General features: G+C 43.2%; 1 protein-coding gene across 3 annotated transcripts in view; it reads left to right on the forward strand.

The window, feature by feature from the left end:
• The window catches only part of ca8 (carbonic anhydrase VIII), a 36,163-nt gene that overhangs the window by 1,186 nt on the left and 20,595 nt on the right, over window positions 1-14,382 (forward strand). Inside the window, exons 2-4 of one of the 3 annotated variants that reach the window (XM_083653578.1) lie at window positions 12,046-12,237; window positions 12,824-12,948; window positions 14,254-14,349. In XM_083653578.1, the coding sequence (XP_083509704.1) occupies window positions 12,046-12,237; window positions 12,824-12,948; window positions 14,254-14,349 (413 nt within the window). Of the gene's footprint in view, window positions 1-4,285; window positions 4,490-5,374; window positions 7,197-12,045; window positions 12,238-12,823; window positions 12,949-14,253; window positions 14,350-14,382 lie in introns of those variants that run through there. The other 2 variants (XM_083653579.1, XM_083653580.1) reach the window with 2 other exon arrangements.

The raw sequence follows: 14,382 nt of genomic DNA on the forward strand, positions 1-14,382 counted from the left end.
TATTTTCTTAACCCTAGTTTTTACTGTTCACTGTTGAAGGACCTATTCGCTGCTTTTCAAACATAGCTCTATCAGAAATCAGGATATCGTGTGAAAAACAACAACCGTTGTTTTCAAAATGTTCTCTCTGTCTGAGGATCCAAATTATAATAATAATAATTCATTTATTTTATATGGCGCTTTGCAATGACCCAAAGCCGCTTACAGTAAGAATCGACAGAAAACAAGAAAATAGAAAACAACGAACAGGCAACAGATACGTGCAACAAGAAAACAGATACAAATAACAATTAAGATCTGCTCTACTTTATGTAGCCTAATGATACAAAAGTTGAAAAGCAGTTAATCGTTCGTTCCTTTAAGTCAGTCAGTCCAAACACTCAGGCTCTGATAAATACTTCAACTTCTTCAGTGTAATTTTGCCCTTCTAGCTGAATCCTCCCAGGATCTGAGGAAAATATCAATGCAGCTTTTGGATTTTGCCTGATGATCTGCTAATACTGTGGAATGACTTAACAGGACCTAATTGGGTCAAACTGTTGATTATAGCTCAATTGAGCTTTTCCGTGGGGACAGGGGATCGGGCGGGGGGGGGGGGGGCTGTGTTATAATGACTGATGATGAGTGACATAATTTACTTCTAATCGAGGCAAAGTGAACGTCACTTCCTGCTTCAGCACTCTACCAGAGATTTTCTTCCGCAATTTATTTTCCCACAGACATTTCGTAAAATGCTTATAAAAAAAGTTTTACTTGGTCAAACCAAAAGGTTCAGCTATATTTAGAATCGGGAGAGAGCGTAGAACATTTCACTCAGACCAAAACTTAAAAAAACAAACATTGAAAAAGTATTTTCTTTAAACCCACATTTTTTAAAACGTTTTGGTCTGAGTGAAATATTATGCGATCTCTCCTGTGTCCAAATATATCGGTACCGTTTGGTTTGAACAAGTACAACTGTTTTTATAAGCATTTTACGAAATGTCTATGGGAAAATAAATGGCGGATGAAAATCTCTGGTACAGTGCTGAAGCAGGAAGCGACGTTCCACTTTGGCTCTCTATTCTCCGGGGATCATAATGAATGAACAGTTATTTTGGGACGCAGCACACTCCCAAAAGACTTTGACAAACACAAAAGTAAAGTATAAGAATCATAAACTCGTTGTCTTTATAAAGTTAAGATGGTTTCTATTGTCTGACCCTGTCTACCTCTTATTCTGCCTTTACTGAGCACCGAGGAATGTATACTGTAATATTGAAGTGTAACATATTACTGTAAGTATACTGACTGTAGGTATCACTTCAACATAGAGACACACATTAGATACTAATGTGTGTCTTAGAAAAACCATCGCTGTCCTGCAGGCATGTTCTATCTCGTACAGAGACACTGCGGAGCGCGTCATCATTCAGAAACCACGCCCAAAACGGGGGAAAACACAACCCCCACCCCCCAGACGCTGGTGTGTGGAAGTGAACGGAGAGCTTTCCCCCGTGATGGGCGTGGCCTATTTCATGCAGTGTCTCTATAGAGAAAACTGCTTGTTTTTGCCATTAGCATTCATGTATTATTATTTTTGGACAAGTTCATTTTCAATGGGTAACGCGAGGATCAGGGGTTTCTGGAGGCCAATGGTGATAATAATGTGTACATATTTACGACATCTCACAAGATGAATGTGGGAACCTTCAACGTACTAAAAGCAATGATGCAATGATAAGATGAATCCTCATACACGAATATTTCTTTCTGTCATGCATGATTTTTGTCTGAATAACATCACAGGTAGTGCAATGCAGCAGTCACGTTAGTGTCAGCAGCACTAACTGCACTGTTATCACATGACTGAAATGCATGGCCAACACCCATTTTATTCAGGAATTGTACAGTATTCCTAACAATATATTTAAAGATGACCAACCAATTCTACCAATTATAGTTATGTTTCATCTTGGTGGATTACTGGATAACAGTGAAAACATGGATTGCTGGAACATCTCACTGATGGCAGGGAAAGAGTTACGACTTCGTTGAAGGTGCAAAGAGACTTGCAATTAAGGTGTAACTTCACACTGTGAAATGTATGTCAATTATGAATGTGATTCTCCTGACCCTGACTATGACTGGTCTGGGACCTTATTCGGGTTAAGATCATCATAAAATGCTGCAACACTTGGACATTTCGTATTCAGACTTCATTAGATTTAGATTACTCTTGTTAACTACATTACGCACCGCTTGTAAATTCCTATTTAATGCCTATTTAACTTGGACTGTAAATTCATATAATGCCTACTTAACACTCCTACTACTCGTGTATATTTTGTATATATTGGACTGTATATTTTGTATATATTGGACTGCACGTTGCAATGTTGTGATTTTGTCTTTGAGATATTTCTCCTTTTATCTCTGAATATTGATATGTACGCTACGCTGCATACTTACACCAAGACACATTCCTCCTATGTAATCTATAGCCGGCAGCCGGCGCTTATGGAAAACCCTGAGGAAAAAGATGAGTCAATTAAAATATAAGCATATTATAAGAGCTATCATGCTGCCTTTTCTCTGCTACGTGAACGTAAGACGAGTCAGTGCGCAATGCATTGTGGTTGTTGTAGTTTTCAAACTACAGCCGTTTTCTCTGGTCATAGGGATCCGATTTCAAAAATAATTGCACATTTCAGTGCTTGAATTTTGAGGGGGAAATTCAAGTCACCGTCTTATATGTTGACCAAAGTTTTGTGACCGAGTGACATCACTGATGACATCATTCACAACTGCTCCGAGTGACATCACAGTTGAGCAAATGAGCGTTGAGCAATTGTGCATCATCAGCCCTTCAATCACAGTTGCTCGAGTGACATCACTGAAGACATCACAACTGCTCGTAACATCACAGTTGTGCAAATGTGCATCATGAGCAACTGTGGGAGCTCTTCAACTTACATCACAGTTACAAATGTGTAAATGGTAAATGGTGTAAATGGCCTGCATTTATATAGCGCTTTTATCCAAAGCGCTTTACAGTCAGTAGGTACATTCACCCATTCACACACTGATGGCGGCAGGTTACCACGCAGGGTCTTGCCCAAGGACACTTCGACATGCTGGAGGAGCCGGGAATCGAACCACCGACCTCTTTTATCCAAAGCGATTAGTGGACGACCCGCTCTACCTCCTGAGCTACAGCCGCCCCTTTGTGTGTGCACTGTGCCATTGGCTCTCCAAGTATAGTATCAGAGTTGCTCAAGTGACATCACTCATGACATCACAACTGCCCGAGTAACCACAGCTGTGCAATTCACAGTTGAAAAACTGTCCCCGTGCAACTGTGCGCCATCGGCCGTTTAATCACAGTTGCTCGAGTGACATCACTGATGACATCACAATTGCCCAAGTGACATCACAGATGAGCAATTGTGCGTTGAGCAATTGTTCTACATCGGCCCTTCAATCACAGTTGCCGAGTGACATCACTGAGCATCACAACTGATTAAGTGCCATCACAGTTGGGCAAATATAATATTCAGAGTTGGTCGAGTGACATCGCTCATGACATCACAACTGCCCGTGTGAGATCACAGAGCAAATTCACAGTTAAGCAACTGTGTCCCCGTGCAACTGTGCGCCATTGTGTAACTGTGTGCCATCACCTCATACTACATTACAGTTGCTCGAGTGACATCACTGATGACATCACAACTGCCTGAGTGACATCACAGTTGGGCAATCGTGCACCACGCCAAAGTGTTTGCCCAGGCCATCACTTTCGTGACACAAAGTGTGACTTTACACCGCTACCCACATCACTGATGATGTCACTTCCGTCACTTTCGTTTTTTTAGGATAGGATGGGTAAATGGCAATGGCATGCAATTCATATATATATATATATATATATATATATATATATATATATATATATATATATATATATATATATATATATATATATTACTTGTAGTGGTGCAATTATTTGCTATGTAGGCTACCTGATGCAGCAGTGAGTGAGTGCATACCCTTTTATCTCTCTCTCTCTCTCTCTCTCTCTCTCTCTCTCTCTCTCTCTCTCTCTCTCTCTCTCTCTCTCTCTCTCTCTCTCTCTCTCTCTCTCTCTCTCTCTCTCTCTCTCTCTCTCTCTCTCTCTCTCTCTCTCTCTCTCTCTCTCTCTCTCTCTCTCTCTCTCTCTCTCTCTCTGGTGAAACCTATTTGCGAGGCTCTGTGTGTGTGTATGTCCCTCTGAAGTTGCCGTACGTCATCAGGATGTGGACTGACTTCCGCTGCGCATCGCTTTTTACTGCCTGGTGACTCTTCTCTCGTTTATTGTTTTATTAAAGAAACGTGTTAGTTCGTTAATAGGCGAACCTAAAACGAATCGGTTATACATCAACAACGTACACGTAGCCAGTACTCGAGCAGACGCTGAAATGTCAAATAGTTATCCACTAAATCCAGCCCTGCTGATTTTCCCCTGTCAATGGTGGGTATCTGTTGCTTCAACAAGCTAAAACGTTGAGCTAAAAGTGTTATTCTGATATGCTGCTGACTAAAGCAGGGGTAGCCTAATATGCTGTGTAAATGTGAAGTTTTGAATGAATATTGGACCTTACCGTCACGGAGAAGCGTGCATCTGGCCGTCTGTTCATCTGTCTCGTTTGCATTGAGTTTCCCCATGCCTGCCTGATATATTAATTAAGGGACTGGGTCTCCGACGTGTCTGCACCCCCCTAACGTTATCGTTAGTTGTTTACCGTTTGTGCTGCAGACGTTTCACAAGCTTGTGCAGCAAGCTGCACTCCAGTCCCCTCAATAAAAACAGATCCTGTTGACAGGATTGATAGTAGAACTGACTTGTTAAAGACAATCCATTTGATGCCCCTTTGGTCCAAATTTATATTGGAAAATAAATAATTTTCTTTGAGTGAAGTCCTTAAAAATAAAATAGGCTATGGAAAAGGTGCTTTGAAAGTCCTTGAATTTCATTTTGTAATGTCTGTATGATATGAACTACCCTGTTTCTATAGGTGACCTAGGTTTCATAAATCATATTCACAGTGGAAATAGGCCTTCTCAGAAATTTTACTTATTTCTACAAAAAAGTATTCATAATTAAATGTTGAATCTTTTTCATGTCATGTGTATTTTTTTATGGAGAGTAGTATAGATAACAGTATTGATAAGTGTATCAATAAGCAGTACCGGTATCAGTATCAATACAATCCTAACAATGCCCATCCCTGGTCATCATTGAGTAATGTGATCATAATGTCATGTCATGATGTCATAATGCCATGTCATGATGTCATAAAATCATGATGTCATAATGTTATGTCGTAATGTCCGTTCATAAAGCCTTCCGTTTCAGACACAGCATACACACACATAGTCGGTGTGGTACAGTGACAGACCAGAAGGAATGGATGCTCGATGGCAATGGGAAATGGACAGGCAGCTCCACGATGCCGCTCAAGCAGGAGACCTGGACAAACTGATGCTCCTGCTGCAGGAAGACCCCTTCAGAAATCTGATCAATGAGAGGAGGGTTGTGGCCTTCTACAGCTCCACCCCTCTGACGCTCGCGGCCGCAAAGGGTCATGCTGCCTGTGTGGCCTACCTGCTCACCCAGGGAGCCCAGGTGGACCTCGCCGATTCCATAAACTACACACCTCTCTACCTGGCCGTGGTCTTCGGTCACCTGGACTGCGTCCGGAACCTCCTGGAAGCCGGGGCCGACCCCAACAGAAGGGTACCTGGCTCACACACGCCGGTCTACCGTGCTGCCTGGGATGGACAGCTGGAGATACTGCAGGAACTCATCCGGTTCCATGCTGCTGTTGTCATGGACAGTGATGACCTCAAGAGCTCTCCTCTCTACATCAGCGCCCGCCACCACCGCCTGACCTGCTTCCGCCTGCTGCTCCAGGCTGCTGGCGTTCTGACCCGTCAGATGGCTTCTCTCCTGCTCGACGTGGTGCTGAGGTTCAGCGGCGACGCGGCCTTCGTCCAGCTGCTGCTGGACCACGGCGCCGACCCGGCCCTGGTGACCTTGGAGCAGGCACAGCTGCAGGGATGGGAGGATCCCGAGGCGTTCAGGGTCTTTCTGGAGGCCAAGAGATGCCCTCGCAGTCTGGCCAACATGTGTCGGATCTGGATCCGCCAAGCGCTGGGCACACATCGCCTGAACCAAGTCCACTCCCTACCACTGACACAAGTGATGAAGGACTTTGTGCTCCACCAAAACTGACTTGAAGGACTGTCAGTTTATGGCATTTGTGTTTTGATTTAGCGTTGCGGTGGTCACAGAGCAGTGTGCTTGGATTTTGTCCTTGTGTTGTTGTTTTTCTCATCTGATGCACACATGTTGACGTTGTGTTACCTGTCAACGCACCTCTCTTCCACGGACACTTAAAGGACTTTTACTTTACATTGTACATGGACATTTATATCAACATTACATGGACATTATCCCACGGACACTATCCATTATGTGTCACTTAAAGGACTTTACATGGACATGTTACATGGACATTTGTATGGACCCCATTAGGACTTTTACTTTACTTAAATTTAAATTGGCCTTACAAGTAAGACAAGATCGTTTAGGTTTCATTTGTTCAAGTCTTATTTTTATCTCCATTTCCTAGATTTAGTTCTTCTGTGGCTGTTTCAAACCAATCCAGGACCAGAGAACCATGGTAGTTGCAACAGCATCAACAGGTCTGGAAGTCTATTCATCTCCTCTCGAGCTGAGCAGACACTAGACATCAGACACCACCTGTTAGCCAATTCACTTCAATTACCAGTGACATCTCTCATCCACATCAAGCTGGACCCTTTTAAGCAGGGTGGTGTCTGGATTTGTTTGAGACGGAGCCACTGATGAGTGCAGCCGAGACCAAACGTCTGGCAGTTTCTCCGGTCTGCATCTTGACTACTTGAAAAAACAGTGATGTTAACTGAATTGTCCTGAGTGACGCCTGTGTGTGTAGTTTATTGTTGGTTTCCTGGGTCTCCGCACCACCAAGAAAAGGTTGTCTACAGAAGTAGTCCCTCGACTGAGCACAAGGCCTAAGCAACATTTAATCTAGAAACAACCTTGGACACAATCATTGTCAGATTTATAATTGGAGATATGAAATTAATGAAAAAAGGTTGAATTGAATGGCGATGCCCTTTGTTTTGGTTGTGTCTCTGTGATAAATCTTTTTTTTTTCAACCATGTTTTTTATTTAATAAACATCAGGAAACAAATTTAAAGTAAACAAATTAATTTGGTCATATAGATATTGTGAAGATTTTAACTGTAGCCAACTACTACGGTAGTTACTGATACTGCTTATCAATCTCGTACTTTTAACAGTATTCTTGTCAGTTATTTCTGTTAAATTAAGAATAGAAATGGCTTTATTTTCTAAACAGTTGCAAAATCTTTAATCAGGTTCTTATAGAGAGGCAACGTGACCGCCTACTTCCTGTTTCAGCACTGTACCAGAGATTTTCATCCGCCATTTATTTTCCCATACACATTTCATAAAATGCGTATAAAAATAGTTTTACTGGTTCAAACCAAACGGTACAGATATATTTAGAAACAGGAGAGATTGCATAACATTTCACTGGGACCAAAACGTTAAAAAAATGCGGTTTTAAAGAAAATATTTTTTCTATGTTGTTTTTTTAAGTTTTGGTCCGAGTGAAATGTTCTATGGTCTCTCCCGATTATAGCGTTAGCTGAACCGTTTGGTTTGACGAAGTAAAACTATTTTATAAGCATTTTACGAAATGTCTATGGGAAAATAAATGGCGGATAAAAGTCTCTGGTACGGTGCTGAAGCAGGAAGTGACGTTCCACTTTGCCTCTCTATTGGATTATTGCTGTTCATGTCAACATAGTCACCGACTCACTGAGAAACTGATGAAACGGAAAACTTTAATTTAATACAGCCACACCAACTGATCATAGTAGAGCCACAAAATTAAATGTGGTCAGTCAGACAGACGGGCAGTAGCACTAAAGTCGAAACAGGGGCTCCTCTACTGTCCCAACCAAACCAGTGGGTATACATGTATAACGTCATTGCAACACACACACACACACAACACACACAGTTTTGTGCCCCCCTATTAAATGTATCCGTTGTATTGTAGCTGCAGTGAAACACTCTGCAGGAGCTGGTAGTCAAGGCTGTAGTTGCTGAGGAGGGGGAGAATGTGACTCTCTCTAGACTCAGTTCTCAGTCTCTACTACTCTCTCCCCCCCCCCCTCTCTCTCTAGCTACCAAAGGACTAGGGCAGGGGTGCCCAAATTCTTTCCCATGAAGGGCCAAAACTCAATCTGGGTGGAGGGCCGAGGGCCAAAAATAAACGTGGAATTACATTAAAATGTATTGTGTTTTATAGAAAATTAACATTCTAAATCTAAAAAACATTTCAATATAATAATCTACTTTTTTTTACTTAATTCACAACTTGAAAAATCCTCAAGGTACTTTGAAAATCAGCTTTATTGTCCATCTTTTGTAAACAATTTGCCATGACATTTTGCAGGGATGCAATCTCAGGAGTGAACACAGTATCCGCAGCCACATTCAGACACTGTTTCACAAAGTCACCACATGAAAAAGCTCGTCCACCCTTTGCAATCAGTGCAGATATCTGATAACTTGCCCGAGTTGCATTCTGGATAGAAAATCGGGGGGAAGGGGGGTGTACTGCAGTCTCTCCCTCTGTCCGGGACATGGGATGTCCCAGGCTTTTCCCTGAGCGTGATCATCCTCACCAAATGGTTTTAGTTTCCTACCTTTTAAGAAACACCTTCAGGTTCCACACGTGGCACACAGTGGTCACTATGTGTTTGTACTGTGTGTAGTGTAGAGTGGCTGCGGTCAGCAAGCTGAAGTGAATCTAGGCCGCGTTGTGTCGTATGCTACTACTTAGTACCACTTTCTCCACTACTGTTTCACTTCTCTCTCAGCCAGGAGATACATCTGACTGAGGCTGGCTGCGCTCTCTCTCTCTCTCTCTCTCTCTCTCTCTCTCTCTCTCTCTCTCTCTCTCTCTCTCTCTCCCCCAAGGCTCTCGTCCCACATACTCACATATAGGCATACTGTACCTTCTTTCTGGTTCATTCCAAGCAGTTTAAACTCTCCCTCTCTCTCGTTCCACATACCTGTGACCTGCTTTGAGCGCTAAAGCTAAGTTCAGACTAGCCGATATCAGTGTCAGGGGTAAACCCATTACAAAAGTAACATATTACATGTAATATATTACTTTTGGCAGTAACTCAGTAATATAACTTATTACTAATAGGATTTCAGTAATATTATACCAGTTACTTTGTCAAGTAACACAAGTTACAAATTGAGTTACATTTCCCCCCCCATCAAAGCACACATTTAAATAAAGATACAATCATTTCCTAATCAAATTGTGTGTTCTTGTGAAAATAACCACTATACACGACAATAACAATTACAATCTTGGACGGTTTACACTGACTTCAAGATGGTTGAAATTATTTTTCGGGATGGTTCCCGGGGCGGTGATGTCATTCTGCTACTGCTGTTATTTTGGTGAAAGTAATGCAAAAGTAGTGTAACAAGTAACTCTACACAGACAGTAATATTGTAAAGTAACTTATTACTTTCAAATTAAAGTAACTAGTAACATGTAGTATATTACATTTTTAAAGTAACTTGCCAAACACTGGCTGATATTAGCCCTCAGCCCTGACAAACCCCCTCCCCCAGATCAGTGCTAAATCGGCTTTGGCTCAGCGCTCGCAAATCGGCGCTCGATCACTATGTCTGAAATGTTCACAGACGCGACCGGTCTGCCCCCCCCGAGAGCTCGCCGATGAGTTACAAAGGCCCAGCAGATATCTAGCAGGCGTCTTCCATTTTCACTGGGAACTCGTAACTCCCAGATCACAGACGGGCACGTCCCCTCCCTGTGACATCACCTGGGATTTCCTTCCTTCGAAAGTTGGGGGAACCTCACTAACTCCGACCTCAAAATCCAAGATGGCAGCTCCCGCATCAACAGTAGTGAAAGCTGTAGTAATACACTGTTTATTAGCGCCGCTGTCTTATTTGTGTCTCATTAAATCAGTCGTACACGGCCATACTGTCTCACTTCTGTCTGTGGACATGCTGCTCCGGTGTTTGGTAGGGGTGGGACAAAATATCGATACTCACGGTATCGCGATATTTCCACTTGCGATACGTTATCGATACACTGGCACCAAGTATCGATATGTTTATTTAAAAAAAAAAAAAAATTTTTTTTTTTTTTTTTTTAATAAACAGGCTAAAATATTATGCTGTGTGTGGTAGTTCAAACATAGTTTCAATTTGACGTTTATTTATGTTTGTAGTTGAAACAAAAACATAAATACTGTAGGCTACTGAATGGAAATGTTTGATCATTAATATCTACTTTTAGAAATTATATAGGTAGGTAGGTTATATAGGTTTTCTTGTTTTAATAATAATAATAAAAAGACTTAATGTGTAACTTTTCCTCCGTGGTATCGAAAATGGTATGAGTGAGTGAGTGAACTCTGAGAGAGTTCATGTCAATTCTGCTAATAAATACATAATACCTGCTTCTTGCCTTTTAGGGGTATTTTTTTCTCTTCAGTTACACAGGTATCGTGATGTATCGTCTTCCAATATATCGATTATCGCAGTATCGCTGTATCGTGATATATCGTTATCGAGGGCCAAGTATCGTGACGATATCGTATCGTGAGCTACTCAGCGATTCCCACCCCTAGTGTTTGGATGTATGCGCAAACTACCGCCTAATGTTGTGTTATCAATTATTATTGCTAACAACGGCTAGCCTGGCAGGAGCTAACCCTGGCTGGTTTTCCAACTTTTTTACTGGAACACGGTCAACTCGGGTGTGATGTCATTCAACTGGAAAATCCCTAGTTCCCAGTGCAAATGGGACGCATGATATCTGGTCATCAGGGAGCCATCAACGTGCTGCAGCCAATGAGAGGACACGGGGGAGGCAGACACGGCTAATTATTATGCAGAACAATAGCAGATGCTCCCAATCACCCGGGGGGGAACATTAGGAGGCGGGGCCGACTGATTGCAAGCCATGTAATCAGATTACAAACGAGCAATTTGACTTATAGTGCAGTATACAGTATGCAACGCAGCAATCACATCAATAGCAGGAGAAGATGGAGTAAACCGAAAACAAGCTCAAATGATAAATGAGATGTGTTTACAACAAGACGGCGATATCGGCTGATATCGAAATCCCCATCTGGGAACCCGGAGTTTTATCAGTCTGACCATTAATACGACTCTGGGACAGACGGCCCAATATTTCGGTACCAATATGGCTGCCCATATTGTCGATACCCAACATGGTTGGTGTACCTGCTTAAATGACTGTCGCCAAAAATAGCAGAGAAATGAGTCTATCGAACTCTGTTGAGAAGGTCAAGTCATACGTTCAGGAACTCACCCAGCTGTCATCTGTTGTTGTTACCAAAGAGCTTAGGACATCCAATACTGCTGCCATCACTTGAAAGTTCTCTGTCAGATAAAGGCTACCATTGGTAATATCAGTAAAGTGCATTGTGCACGGGCTAGCTCTTGCATGGTGAGTTAAAAAGGAGAGTGTTCATATATGGGCCTAACTAGCCTAGCGCCACAGTCTACTAACCAGAAAACGCTGAGTTGCATTTCATCCTAAACTGATAGAGATGTAAGTGTGCATTCAGACCGGAGCAGACACCAGGCCGTGTGAATGAAGGAAGCAGAATTCCGCAGTGCGAATGACGCAAAATTCACCTCATTCACTCGAATTGAAACATTCAAACTTTGGCAAATAATTTACGCGTTTCAAACTCGAACGAGTAATGCGATTTTTGCCCCCAGTCTGAATGCACATACAGATGCACGTGCATGTGTTTCTGTGTGTTTGTGTGAGAAGGACACGCTGAAAACTATGACCAATTTGACAAAATGTGTATTCTATGTAGCCTACATGTTTGTGTGTTTCTTTCACCAGGTGTAGAGTGGGGACTCCATTTCCCAGCGGCCAACGGTGAATACCAGTCTCCCATCAACCTGAACTCCAGGGAGGCTCGCTATGAGCCGTCCCTCCTGGACGTGGGCCTGTCCCCGAACTACGTGGTGTGTCGAGACTGTGAGGTCATCAACGACGGACACACCGTCCGCATCGTGCTCAAGTCCAAGTCAGGTGTCTCTCAACGTTCCTATCTCTCTGAGGCTGTTGACACTTTTCAAATGTGTCTTGGAGTGATCGGATCACAAGTGGGCAGCGCTAAATACAAGCGTAAATGACCACCAAGATGCATGATGATCCGAGCACTCAAACTGCACATACCGAGGTGGTTTGGGATGCATTTGACCACATATTTTGTAGTGTTAACGCCAATGCGTCCTGATGCGTCTTCACATTGAAGGACCGCCTATACTCCCTCGCCCTATCCTCAACTGATGTTCTCTTGTGCAGAGGCGATATGAGGTTAAAAACAACATCGCATTTGGTCTTTGCAAATGGAAACGATGTAGCCGACGTGTTTATTTGCGTAGTCAGATCTGATCACAAGTGGTCACGAGTCGAGACGCGTGTGTGAACTGATGTACTTAGAGCTGTCCACTTGTGATCAGATCACCCAAGACGCATGTTAATAGCAGTATTTTGTATTTGATGTGTCATACGTGAAGCACAAATGGCCTCCTTCTTCTCATGTTCACCTCTCCTCTGTCACTTCCTGTGTCTGTGTGCCCACAATGCATCGGGTTTCCCGCGCCGTTGCCAGTGGTTACCGGGGGTCCGTTGCCTAGCGACCACGAATACGAGCTCCACGAGGTTCGATTCCACTGGGGCAAGGAGAACCAGAGAGGATCGGAGCACACCGTCAACTTCAAGGCTTTCCCTATGGAGGTAGAAGACACGCAAACACACCCACACGCTCAAACACAAGACCATGAACTGGAGGTGTGTGTGTGTGTGTGCGTGCGCGTGTGTGTGTGCGCGTGTGTGTGCGTGTGTGTAGAAGGTCAGCCTTCAAAAGACAAACAAAATACACAGTGTGTTTATATAATCCGGCTTCTGCCATCTGTTTGTCCTTCAGACTGCACTGTGGCTGAATCCTGCTTGAGTCCTTGAGCAAACAGAAAAGCGTTTATCTCCTCTAAAGTAATGTGTCACTTTTCACGCCTTCAATTGTCTGGCAAGACTGAAGAAGCAAGACTCTGACTTTCTGCCAGAGGAGCGCTTTCGCTCCAGTCACCAGCGTCAGAGGAGAAGATAGACTCTTGATCACAGACTACACACACTACGAAACCAAACTCCCTTCATTTGATCCCTGAAATGTATGGACTTTCTTGCTCCAAAATGCAATGGGTTCCTCCTTGGCCCATGCCGCTACACTCTTCCACACGGCACTGAAAGCAGAACCTCGTGGGCGACGGTAGCCTAACTACAACGTTCCTTCCAGGACCTTTCACACCTTTTATCTCGTCTCCAGCGTATTTCACGAGGTTTTTAGTCGAATGATCTCACTGCACTGGCAGATCATCTCGCTGGGTTTTACTCAATTCCACTTCATACAATACATACGGCTCAAGAAATCATCATAAAACAATGAAGAAAATCTGGATACAAGACACTTTCTCCAAGAACGTTTCTTTTTTATCAAGTAGAGTAAAATAACTGAACAAAGGTGTCAGTTTTCGCACTTGCATCTACTCCGAAGGAAAAAAACACACAATTCCCATATTATGGCAGAGGTTTTCAAAGTGGGAGGCGGGCCTCCCCAAGGGGGCTCCACGCAGTTTCAGGGGAGGCTCAGTGAATGGAAGTGAAAATATATGACATTAGTTATTAAAAGGACATCGTTGAGTGTCTATGGGACCAAATAACATAATAATGATCCCATAGGCATCTAGGAATTGAGCGAGGGAAGGGGGCTCCTTTTTCCAAGCTTTGTCTGGGGGATGGCCCACAGTCTCAGACTTTGAAAACCCCTGCCATATGGGATTATTTCTTTCTTTCTTTTTTCTTGCACTCCTCTCGTCCTCCCTCCTCCACTCCATATTGCCTTGACACAAGTGTCTGTACAGAAAGTCACCACCAGCTGATGGCCTCTCTGTTGAAGAGTGCTCTCCCTCTCTTAGCACTGTTGCCTACACCTGTTGCACACCAGCTGACATTGTTTCTGTCTGTCTGTGTGTCTGTGTGTCTCAGCTGCATCTGATCCACTGGAACAGCACTCTGTTCAACAGCGTGGAGGACGCTCTGGGGAAGAGGAACGGGGTCCTCATCATAGCTCTCTTTGTGCAGGTAAAGGTCCATCTCATCACGGGAGATTCATCA

The sequence above is a fragment of the Poromitra crassiceps genome (genome assembly GCF_964638095.1).
Source record: "Poromitra crassiceps genome assembly, chromosome: 17".
Lineage (NCBI taxonomy): Eukaryota > Metazoa > Chordata > Actinopteri > Beryciformes > Melamphaidae > Poromitra > Poromitra crassiceps.